Raw genomic sequence first — 12,500 nt, 5'->3', positions numbered from 1 at the left:
CCTGAAATAAAACAAGCATGTTGTGTTCATTTTATAGTTTAACTTTCCTTTACAACAATTAACAAACAAGTTCAACAACTTAAATCCTTCATCTCAGCTGAGAATTTGGGGTGAAGGGGTCATTGATGCGAGAGGAAACCAGAGTACCCAGAGGACACCTGTTGTGGCCTGCAACAAACATTCTTGACCATATGACCTTGATTCCAGATCAGGACTAATTGTCCACTTTTGATATCGCCCTGTTACAAAGCTATTGCCTTGAAAATATTTCTAACCTTACTAATGACCTTGACAAAACAACTATGGTTTCTTTTTTAACACATTGACTTGTCACAAGCAACCTGCTAAGCTTCTCCAATCACAATTACTTAGCCGCGGCTCAGATAAAACTAAAATTATGCACCCAATTTTTATGCCATATGTCCACAAGTAAAGAAGATTTAAAAATTATTATACTGTGATCAGATGTTTTACCCCTTGCTCCTTAAATTGGGAGGGACAATGAAATTTAGGATTTTTGTTCCCTTTGACTACTCTAATGATGGCACAGTTATTAAGTGATATGCACTTTTTGTGAAGATGTCAAAAATGGTTGAAATTTTATGACAAATGTACATGGAATGCAACGGGTCACCTGAGTGAGTTAAGTTATAACCTGAGTCAGTTAAGTTATAACTTGAGTGAGTTAGGTTATAACTTGAGTGAGTTAGATTATAACCCAAGTGAGTTAAGTTATAACCTGAGTGAGTTAAGTCATAATTTGAGCAAAGTAGGTTATAACCTGAGTGAGTTAGGTTATAACCTGAGTGAGTTAGGTTATAACCAGAGGGAGTTAAGTTATAACCTGAGCGAGTTAGATCGATTGATTGTTTTATGTATCGCCGAGAATTTTCCATTCATATTGAGACTTCATCAGTCATATAGGTGAAGTACCACAAATTCGGACCCATACTTAACGTTTACAGCCATAGGAGTGAGGGTGCTTGAACGTGCCAATGCCTGCTGCGACACAGGACCTCCATTTTTAAGGTCTTATCTGAAAGACACGTGATTCTCACTTCTGAATGCCGAGCATTTAGCAAAGGAGCAATCACTACCTATATTTATGTCTTAGGTTTGACACAGCCAAGGCACGAGGAGTGCACGACCTCCCGGTTACGAAGCAAATTCTCTTCTTCCACTGAGCCACCATGACCAGTGAGTGAATTAGGTCATCCTCTGAGCGACTAAGGTTACCTAATGTTTTTCAACTGTTCTATTTCTTTTTAAAAGATATTGATCATGCATTTTTATAACAAGAGAAAACAAAGATCTTCAATCAATCTAATCACATTAACAGATCTTGAAATCTAATTGGTAGAGAATTATTTAGAAGACTTGAGAGATCCACCTGGCTGCGGTGAAGGCGACGGCCACGTTGATGTCCGAGTTCTGGGTCATCGTGATGACCTCCTCTACTTTGTCCAACATCTCTGGCCGACCAGCATAAAGGGCCACCACACTGACCATATTGAGCACACAGTCCATCTGATTGTCCTCAATTCCTGAAAGCAGACAATCTCTTTGATGATCTTATTGCAGTGCATTTCCTTGCTGCGGGTTTAAATATACTAAAACGTGAAGATACGTTATATGCATGTACAAAGACTGGTTTAAATTGCATTACAAGAACTTACTAAAACATCAAATGCATATATACAGAACTACTTTGAGTTTTAAATTCAAACCTGTGACTTCTGCTCCTTCTTTATAATTTTTTAGGAATGACTTGATGCCAGCATGTCGCCACTTTGATTTAATCGGGTACACCTTCTTTACCACATCTAAGTCAGTAGAAAGACATAGTCATCTGATCAACAACAGAGTGAATTAGTGATATAAACCTAGTCGCCCTGATCAGAAAATCCTCATTGGAAGGTCAGCATTGCTGACAATTAATACTTCAATGGGCGCTGACAAAAAGTGATCGCAGAGAAACTTTGTTTTAAAAGCACTCAGTGAAAGACAGTAAGGCTGCAATCTGCTAAGTTTGGTTGAAATTGGCCCATTAGTTCTGGAGAAGATGATTTTCCAAGATATCAGCATGTAAAACTTTGATCCCCTATTGTAGCCCAACCCTACCTCCAGGGTTCTTGAGAAGAAGACTTTGAAAGATTTTCCCTATATTTTGCTTGTAAAAAAATGATTCCCATCTGTGGCCCCACCCTACCCCTGAAGTCATGATTTTAACAAACTTGAATCTCCACTATGTCAAGAAGCTTTAATATAAATTTCAGCCTTTCTGGCCCAGTGGTTCTTGAGAAAAATTTTAAATGACTCCACCCTATTTTTACATTTTTGTGATTATCTCCCCTTTGAAGGGGGCATGATTCTTTATTTGAACAAACTTGAATCCCCTTCACCCAAGGATGATTTGTACCTAGTTTGGTTGAAATTGGTCCAGTGGTTCTGGAGAAGAAGTCAAAAGTATGAAAAGTTTACAGACAGATCGACAGACAGACAACTGACAAAGGGTGATCAGAAAAGCTCATTTGATATTTCTTAATTTATTCTTTTAAAAAGATATCAAATAAAACAATGCATTTCAGGAGCGTATGAAATGGTATACATCACAGATATACAGCTACACTTACCGGATTTATCTTTATATGTAGCATTATCTTCATTTTCATACTCTGTGTTTGGACCAAACAACTCGTACGTAGACTTTTTCAGTTTTTCAATATTGACCCCTAAATATTTAAAGATATGTAAAGTGTACCAAAGCAATCTTAATATTATAGCATATCAAAAGTTTCCAAATTATTTTCTGGAGAAAACCCATACGTAAATGTACCTCCATTTTCCACAAGTGACCTCAGAATATTGACGGACTGATCTCCATAGCAGCTGTGTTTTCCTGTCTGAATACAATAGAACGGGTTTCTGGAGGGCTCTAAGAATGCTATCTCCTCTTTGTCCCGTAGAAAGTCATCTAAATCTGCTGTCTTGTAATTCCAGTGAATGGGTTGTGCTAAAAATTGAAAACAAAAAAGTAGATGTGAAAAATTGTTGAATTGTTTTCTCTAAAACTTGTAAGTTAAATATTTTAGTACCTCTAACATACATGTCTTTTTTTTTTTTTTTTTTTTAAATATTTTTAATAAAAAAATAGAATATTTAAAATGTATATGTTATAGGTACTATAACATATACATTTTTAATAATCTAGTAACTTACCGGTAAAACTTATACACCTGTACATTTATACTTTAGTACTTATAACTCTATATATATTTGATATTTCATATATATGTATTGTAGTACATATGACTTGTAAGTACTTGAAACTTAAAATGTTTACATTATTTTTTAAAAGACTAGTAACTCATAAGTTTATATCTTAGTACCTGTAATGTATAGGTTTATTAACTTAATACCTGTAAGTTTAACATTTTAGTACGGTAACCTGTAATTTTAAATTCTAGTATATGAAATTTGAATACTTTGATATTTAGTACTTGTAACTTATAAATTTAATACTTGAACAGCTGTTGAATACCTGTAAATTTCATATTTTAATACCTGTAACTTTAATATTTTAGTACCTGTAACTTATAAATTTAAAATTCGAATACCTGTAAATCTAACATTTTACCTGCGGCATCGGCCACTAGTGCCCCCACTATGGCACCTATCTTTCTCTCTTCCAAAGTTGCCATTAGCTTGAACAGTCTGAATCTGCCTTTGATTTACTTGAATAACATGATGTGTTTGTTCTACGAATGCATAGGACCACTGCTTCTGCAGCTAAGTTTGAGGGACAGTAGTCACTGCTGCAAACTCTGTCACTGTGTCAGAATTCAGAACATTTACTCTGGCCTACTATCATGTAACAAGGTAAGTACTGTGTTCTGTTTTCTGACACAGTATAGATTGTCGAACCCGATGGAGTTGTTTTATAATCGGGTTCGTCATTACAAAAATGGGTCCCTGAAAAAGAAGAGGAGTTGGGGAATGAGTCTGAGATTGAGTATGACTATAGTTATTTATTGTACCGTTACAGTAAACGAAATCGTCCGCACTTTCTTGCCCAGTAGTATGTAGCACTGAAGATAACAATTAGTATTTTTCCATCATCATGAATTTTTTTGGAAACCAAGGAATAAGAAATGATGGAAGGGTAAGTACAGTACATATTTTCTTCAATTCTAGCCTACCAAACTTTGGATTACTAAAGATAGATAATTTGATGTGTTCATATGTGTTTTTTTTTTTTTTAAATTAAACCAGGGAGAACAAAAGATTTTGAAAAATATTTTTCAATAACAGCAACCTTCTGAGGCTTGCTCAGCTGTGATGGGAGAGAGAATTCCAAGACTATTAATCTATAAAAATAATTGCACATATAATTACTTGTCATTGAGGAGAATTTCAGTATTCGTCAAAGCGAGAATATATAAATCCCATCATGTTGATATCGTATTGCGGTAGCTCATTACGCTAAATTTTTATTTAATGGCTCATTAAAACACCTCTTATGAAGAATAATTTCACCATCGAAAGCATATAGGGCAAGGAATAAGGACTCAGATCGGGATCGGTACTTTTTTCTCACGTTTGAATATAATAATTATATCTTAAATTTAGTCATTTCGTTTCAATTTCTTTTTATAATATATTTCTTCTATATATATCTGTTTTATAACGGACATGTTTTTTGAAGATTCTATCCATAGATTTAAAAAATATTAACAAATAACGTTTACAATTTTCATATTTATTAAATATATTTTTCTAAATAATTATAACATTTATATCTGAATCTTTTAGGTATGTTTTATTAGATGTTCATATCATGTACCAAATCACAGCAAAATTTGGACTCTATAATCTCTTATTGCAAACAAAACACCTTTTTTATCATCCTGGGAAAAATCACAATTTATTTTTTATATAAAACAATTGAGAGCTTGTATCACTCTTTTCAAGGTGAAATCATACTTCATACGAGGTGTTTTAATGAGGCATTAAATAACATTTTAGTGTAATAAGCTACCTTAAAGGCCTTAGTGGTCATGGTGGTAGTGCATGGCCTCTACTACTGCTAGCTCTGTTTTGTGGGTTAACCCTTTACTACTGCTAGCTCTGTCTTGTGGGTTAACCCTTTACTACTGCTAGCTCTGTCTTGTGGGTTAACCCTTTACTACTGCTAGCTCTGTCTTGTGGGTTAACCCTTTATTACTGCTAGCTCTGTCTTGTGGGTTAACCTTTTACTACTACTAGCTCTGTCTTGTGGGTTAACCTTTTACTACTACTAACTGTCTTGTGGGTTAACCCTTTACTACTGCTAGCTCTGTCTTGTGGGTTAACCCTTTATTACTGCTAGCTCTGTCTTGTGGGTTAACCCTTTACTACTGCTAGCTCTGTCTTGTGGGTTAACACTTTATTACTGCTAACTCTGTTTTGTGGGTTAACCTTTTACTACTACTAGCTCTGTCTTGTGGGTTAACCTTTTACTACTACTGGCTCTGGCTTGTGGGTTAACCCTTTACTACTACTAGCTCTGGCTTGTGGCCGTTAACCCTTTACTACTGCTAGCACTGTCTTGTGGATTAACCCTTTACTACTACTAGCTCTGTCTTGTGGGTTAACCCTTTACTACTGCTAGCTCTGTCTTGTGGGTTAACCCTTTACTACTGCTAGCTCTGTCTTGTGGGTTAACCCTTTACTACTGCTAGCTCTGTCTTGTGGGTTAACCCTTTACTACTACTAGCTCTGTCTTGTGGGTTAACCCTTTACTACTGCTAGCTCTGTTTTGTGGGTTAACCCTTTACTACTGCTAGCTCTGTCTTGTGGGTTAACCCTTTACTACTGCTAGCTCTGTCTTGTGGGTTAACCCTTTATTACTGCTAGCTCTGTCTTGTGGGTTAACCTTTTACTACTACTAGCTCTGTCTTGTGGGTTAACCTTTTACTACTGCTAGCTCTGTCTTGTGGGTTAACCCTTTATTACTGCTAGCTCTGGCTTGTGGCCGTTAACCCTTTACTACTGCTAGCTCTGTCTTGTGGGTTAACACTTTATTACTGCTAACTCTGTTTTGTGGGTTAACCTTTTACTACTACTAGCTCTGTCTTGTGGGTTAACCTTTTACTACTACTGGCTCTGGCTTGTGGGTTAACCCTTTACTACTACTAGCTCTGGCTTGTGGCCGTTAACCCTTTACTACTGCTAGCTCTGTCTTGTGGATTAACCCTTTACTACTACTAGCTCTGTCTTGTGGGTTAACCCTTTACTACTGCTAGCTCTGTCTTGTGGGTTAACCCTTTACTACTGCTAGCTCTGTCTTGTGGGTTAACCCTTTACTACTACTAGCTCTGTCTTGTGGGTTAACCCTTTACTACTGCTAGCTCTGTCTTGTGGGTTAACCCTTTACTACTGCTAACTCTGTCTTGTGGGTTAACCCTTTACTACTGCTAGCTCTGTCTTGTGGGTTAACCCTTTACTACTACTAGCTCTGTCTTGTGGGTTAACCCTTTACTACTACTAGCTCTGTCTTGTGGGTTAACCCTTTACTACTGCTAGCTCTGTCTTGTGGGTTAACCCTTTACTACTGCTAGCTCTGTCTTGTGGGTTAACCCTTTACTACTGCTAGCTCTGTCTTGTGGGTTAACCCTTTACTACTGATAGCTCTGTCTTGTGGGTTAACCCTTTACTACTGCTAGCTCTGTCTTGTGGGTTAACCCTTTATTACTGCTAGCTCTGTCTTGTGGGTTAACCTTTTACTACTACTAGCTCTGGCTTGTGGGTTAACCCTTTACTACTGCTAGCTCTGTCTTGTGGGTTAACCCTTTACTACTGCTAGCTCTGTCTTGTGGGTTAACCCTTTACTACTGCTAGCTCTGGCTTGTGGGTTAACCCTTTACTACTGCTAGCTCTGGCTTGTGGGTTAACCTTTTACTACTACTAGCTCTGTCTTGTGGGTTAACCCTTTACTACTGCTAGCTCTGTCTTGTGGGTTAACCCTTTACTACTGCTAGCTCTGTCTTGTGGGTTAACCCTTTACTACTACTAGCTCTGTCTTGTGGGTTAACCCTTTACTACTGCTAGCTCTGTCTTGTGGGTTAACCCTTTACTACTGCTAGCTCTGTCTTGTGGGTTAACCTTTTATTACTACTAGCTCTGTCTTGTGGGTTAACCCTTTACTACTGCTAGCTCTGGCTTGTGGGTTAACCCTTTACTACTGCTGGCTCTGTCTTGTGGGTAACAACCCTTTACTACTGCTAGCTCTGTCTTGTGGGTTAACCCTTTACTACTGCTAGCTCTGTCTTGTGGGTTAACCCTTTATTACTGCTAGCTCTGTCTTGTGGGTTAACCCTTTACTACTGCTAGCTCTGTCTTGTGGGTTAACCTTTTACTACTACAGGGTTTGACATTTACTTTTTTTAGCACTAGACCAGTCGGGCTACTTTAAATGATTTTTGCTAGACCTGACCTTACATCCACTTGCCCCGACCAACTTTCCAGAAACTGATAGTTTCTCCATATTTAAATGTACTTAATTCAAATGACAAACATTAAGTTTGCATGAACTAAAACGTACTTAATTGTCTCAAAATAGAGCTTTAGTCTCGTCATTCAATTTAACGCTTTCATTTTCAAACACATTTTTTGTTTCTTTAAATTCTACCCGAAATGGAAATTCTCTAGTCAATTTAAAATAAAATGGCCTCAACCATTTTTTAAAATCTCTATTTCATAAGTCTTGCTTGGTTTCTTCCCAACCTTTTACTTTTTTTCTCTAATGGGACATCTTTCCTTGAGGACGAGAAGTCGTATTTGAATATAGAGACATTCCTGCACATATGTCAACACTGAAAAATAGCTGTTTACGATTAATTTGATAAACACTTTCTTATATTTGATTCAAATAAACTGGGTTTTTAACAAAATGAAAATAAATTCATCTAAAACATAACTTTACACACATTAACATCGAGTAGATGTCATAAAACATCACTTCCGACCGCGACTTATTTATTAGAACTAAAAATAGAGATTGTGTCATCATGCGATTCAAAATTGCTCGCAAACTCTACAGTTATTCTTTTTTAGTTAAGAATAAAATATCTTATGGTTTAAAGTAAAGTTTCTTGTTTATTTTTTCAACACGACCAGTCGGACTAGTAAATCAACATTTTACCCGACCGGACCTATCATTTAGTAGACTCAGTCGGTCGGACGTGCCTTAGTGTCAAACCCTGTACTACTAGCTCTGTCTTGTGGGTTAACCCTTTACTACTGCTAGCTCTGTCTTGTGGGTTTACCCTTTATTACTGCTAGCTCTGTCTTGTGGGTTAACCCTTTACTACTGCTAGCTCTGTCTTGTGGGTTAACCCTTTACTACTGCTAGCTCTGTCTTGTGGGTTTACCCTTTATTACTGCTAGCTCTGTCTTGTGGGTTAACCCTTTACTACTGCTAGCTCTGTCTTGTGGGTTTACCCTTTATTACTGCTAGCTCTGTCTTGTGGGTTAACCCTTTACTACTGCTAGCTCTGTCTTGTGGGTTTACCCTTTATTACTGCTAGCTCTGTCTTGTGGGTTAACCCTTTACTACTGCTAGCTCTGTCTTGTGGGTTAACCCTTTATTACTGCTAGCTCTGTCTTGTGGGTTAACCTTTTACTACTACTAGCTCTGGCTTGTGGGTTAACCCTTTACTACTGCTAGCTCTGACTTGTGGCCGTTAACCCTTTACTACTGCTAGCTCTGTCTTGTGGATTAACCCTTTACTACTGCTAGCTCTGTCTTGTGGGTTAACCCTTAACTACTACTAGCTCTGGCTTGTGGGTTAACCCTTTATTACTACTAGCTCTGGCTTGTTGGTTAACCTTTTACTACTGCTAGCTCTGTCTTGTGGGTTAACCTTTTACTACTACTAGCTCTAGCTTGTGGGTTAACCCTTTAGCTTGATCGGCATATTGGTAGAGCGCTGGTCAGTCCCAGGTACGATCCTCAGCCGAAGCGTATACTTCACTCTGTTACACTTTGAATTGCAGAGTAAATATAGAGTAACTGCCAAAGTCTGTTTTATTCTGAATTTACACACTGCAGCAACACGATATCAAAGTTTTGATAGCCCATGATAGTTTTTGTGCAGATGATAATTTGTAGTATTAGTTAATGAGCAGTGACATTGATTTGATACAAGAAAAGAAGTGGGTGCAAGGGCAGTATAGCCTTAATATTATTTTGTTTACTTTTTATTCATTTGAACTAAAGTCAATTTGAAATTCAAAAGGTGTCCAGTAAGCTATGACAATTATGGCTTGCAAATGGTTTCTTCATAAAACAAAACACCTGTTTGACCTATTTTTGACCACAACCATGCAATTAGCACTTTTGTCTGAGATTTGCCAAACATATCAAAGTCCAGCAGTAGGAAATGGACATGTCATGCAATCAAAACAATGGACTTCGATTGGAGTGAATTATTGGACTATACCTGAAAATCTATGTGATTTTTCTTTTTATGTGAATTTTAATCTACAGGCGTGACAGCATGGTGTGATTTTGTGTACAGTCTCACTCTGTACATTATGACAGGCATGAATATTGTCAAGATGCTGATCATGGAAATTTAAAGACCCAAAAAACACACCATATGGTTGCTCCACGGATCACTGAATGTGGGCGGAGCTTATCCATGGTCAATGTTATTTACCTGGAATTTACCTGGCCAAGAGATCAGTTGTTGTGTATATTTTATGATATACACAGGAAATTTCTCAGGTTATTACAAATTATGCTTAGTGTCTTGATTTGTGCAAAAAAAAAATTATTAAAATTTCTACCTCAGAGTTCTTGAAAAGTGTCGGTAATGTCGGATTATCCGATAAAAGTAGTAAATGTCCGACACAAATTACTTAATTGTCGGTCCTGATGGCCGATAAAAGATCGGGATCGAAGTCCGTTTTTTACCGGGAAAAATGGCGGCCATGTGGCCCATAAATTTTCAAACCGATGCTAAATCCGGCAAGACATTGAAACGTAAACGAGGAATCTGTTGTGAGAACTACGAGGAGAAAAGAAACCGGGAATCTGGGAGACAATGACTTTTGTTTGATGGGGTTTTGCCTATTACTAGGTGACATAATCTGCTCAAAGTCGCGAGACCAACTACACCCGGGTCAAAGTGAGAGAGAGTAATTTAAACGATTGCAGAGGACAGAGGAAGATGAGAAAGAAGTTGAGAGGAATAGACAGGATAGAGAGAAAAGTGGAGGGTGAGAGAGAAGTGGAGGGTTAAAGAGAAGTGGAGGATGAGAGAAAAGTGGAGGATGGGACAGAAGTGGAGGACGAGAGAGAAATGGAGCAAAAAGTGACTCGGTGAATTGAAGAAGATTCAGAGTGTGAGGAAGATGCGAAAGGGTATGAAAGGAGAATTTATGAACGTATAGCTGAGATGGAGATTGAATACAATAACACATGTAGTTGATTATAAATAAAATTTATAAAAACCTCAAAAGCAATGCATTTTTTTCTGGACTGACAAACTTTTGTTTGGGCTGACACTATTTCTAACAGTATCGGACCAAATGTCTGACACTTCAAAAGAAATTTCAAGAACTCTGCTACCTACATGCATACCGCATTTCTATTTCCCGTAAACCTTCAAACTTGGTCATATTTATGTATTGCAAATGACAGGTTGAACCCATTTCTAAACCTTTGGTTTTTAAAACTTCTAATTAAATTGTTATATATCGTATATAAATAATTTCCTAAATATAATATTACCCGGCGTTTCCGGGCACTTGCTGGTGTCCTGGGAGTTCGCAGTGGATATGCTTTCTAGACGTTCCGTCCCATTATCAATCCGTCCCTTAGTCGATTCGTCCCATTACCGATCCGTCCCTAGACTATCCGTCCCATAGTTAATACGTCCCCTAGTCGATCTGGCCCAGAAAAATAATTACTTTTTTTCCAAGCTATTTACAGTACTGAATTGGTTTAATTCATCTGCGTATTTCATCTTCATGGTGTGTGTGCCGCTGATATCTTCTGTCATCAGGTAGGATGACAATAATATGCTGTTTTGATATTTGACAGCTTTTTCTAAGATCATCATACACATCACAATATTCGATAAAGTGGGCTTCATTTTCACTACAAAGAATAGTTAGGTTACTGTAAGCTCGTAATTAATTATCAAAGGTTGCACAACAATGCAGTTATAAAACTGTTTTCACCAAGGTGTTTTCACAATGATTAGTGGACAGGGGACACACATTTACATTGATTGCTATTCAAAGTTAAATAACGATGTTTCTACAATAATTAATGAGCACACATTTTCATAACCATCGCACTTCAAACAAAAATTATAAATCCTAAATAAACAATTTTATTAACTTCGGCAGTTATCTAATAGCAGGGGCCCTACTGGGCAGTCTGCGCTATAAATCTACTGTACACCATCGCCAGTTATCTAATTTTGATAACTAACTGCAATATATATGCAAAAACGTCCCTTTGTCTTAAGTAATTATTCATTTATTATATCTGAGATAAAAAAAAATTGGAGGGGCCGGATCGACTAAGCAAAATGAGCTGAATCGACAATGGGACGGATCGACTAGGGACGGACCGACTGTGGGACGGAATGACCTGCTACCTCGTGGGTGTAGTAGGTAAAATATCCATGTTTGGAGAGAATGAATAAATACAAGTAGATCTGTGTAAATGTACAACCAAATGAAGAATGATCAAGATACCCCTCAATATGGGCCGTCTGTAGGGTTTCTGTAGCTGTAATGTTTGCGTAATGGTGGTATCCCAAACAGAAGCTGACACGAAGTCTACACCCCCCCTCCTCTCTCTCTCTCTTTAGGGTTTCTGTGGACATAGTGTTTGTGTAACGATGACATCCCAAACAGAAGCTGACACGAAGTCTACACCCCCTCCTCTCTCTCTCTTTAGGGTTTCTGTGGACATAGTGTTTGTGTAACAATGGTATCCCAAACAGAAGCTGACACATAGCTAGTCTACCCCCCCCCCCCCCCCCCCCCTTTCTCTTTCTCCCTTACTCTCAATCATTGACTAAATGAGTAATTATTGTCATACGTATGCAACACTATTGCCATGCCATATTATTTCATCTATATTACTGCTACAGTTTTACATTTCTCTCTCTCTCTCTCTCTCTCTCTCTCTCTCTAAATATAAAACCCTGATAAATTATAAATAGCTCAACAACTCATAACTCTCTCTCTCTCTCTCTCTCTCTCTCTCTCTCTCTCTTTATAAATATAAAACAGTGATAAATTATAAATAGAAATATCTCAATAACTCTCTCTTTCTCTCTCTCTCTCTATAAATATAAAGCCTGATAAATTATAAATAGAAATATCTCAGTAACTCTCTCTCTCTCTCTCTCTCTCTCTCTCTCTCTATAATAAAGCTGTGATAAATTATAAATAGAAATATCTCAATAACTTATTTATGTTTTTTTACTATTGTT

The 12,500-nt window shown here is 37.4% G+C and overlaps 2 protein-coding genes across 6 annotated transcripts in view; one reads left to right on the top strand and one right to left on the bottom strand.

The window, feature by feature from the left end:
• LOC125679596 (crystallin J1A-like) overlaps positions 1 to 3,935 on the bottom strand; it is an 8,793-nt gene extending 4,858 nt beyond the window's left edge. The window contains exons 1-6 of the mRNA XM_048918906.2: positions 3,638 to 3,935; positions 2,837 to 3,013; positions 2,634 to 2,732; positions 1,728 to 1,823; positions 1,391 to 1,544; position 1 (exon numbers count right to left, since the gene is read on the bottom strand). The exon at position 1 is cut by the window's left edge and continues 196 nt beyond it. Coding sequence (XP_048774863.1) covers position 1; positions 1,391 to 1,544; positions 1,728 to 1,823; positions 2,634 to 2,732; positions 2,837 to 3,013; positions 3,638 to 3,701 — 591 coding nt within the window. The 5' untranslated portion in view covers positions 3,702 to 3,935. The remainder of the gene's footprint in view (positions 2 to 1,390; positions 1,545 to 1,727; positions 1,824 to 2,633; positions 2,733 to 2,836; positions 3,014 to 3,637) is intronic.
• LOC125679686 (ribonuclease 3-like) overlaps positions 3,903 to 12,500 on the top strand; it is a 50,198-nt gene continuing 41,600 nt past the window's right edge. For 2 of the 5 annotated variants that reach the window (XM_048919110.2, XM_056155180.1), the window contains exon 1: positions 3,903 to 4,162. In XM_048919110.2, coding sequence (XP_048775067.2) covers positions 4,121 to 4,162 — 42 coding nt within the window. In that variant the 5' untranslated portion in view covers positions 3,903 to 4,120. Of the gene's footprint in view, positions 4,163 to 9,561; positions 9,770 to 9,918; positions 10,125 to 12,500 lie in introns of those variants that run through there. The other 3 variants (XR_008800187.1, XM_056155183.1, XM_056155182.1) reach the window with 3 other exon arrangements.

Source organism: Ostrea edulis, chromosome 2, assembly GCF_947568905.1.
Source record: "Ostrea edulis chromosome 2, xbOstEdul1.1, whole genome shotgun sequence".
NCBI lineage: Eukaryota > Metazoa > Mollusca > Bivalvia > Ostreida > Ostreidae > Ostrea > Ostrea edulis.
This window is presented reverse-complemented; position numbering and strand designations above follow the sequence as displayed.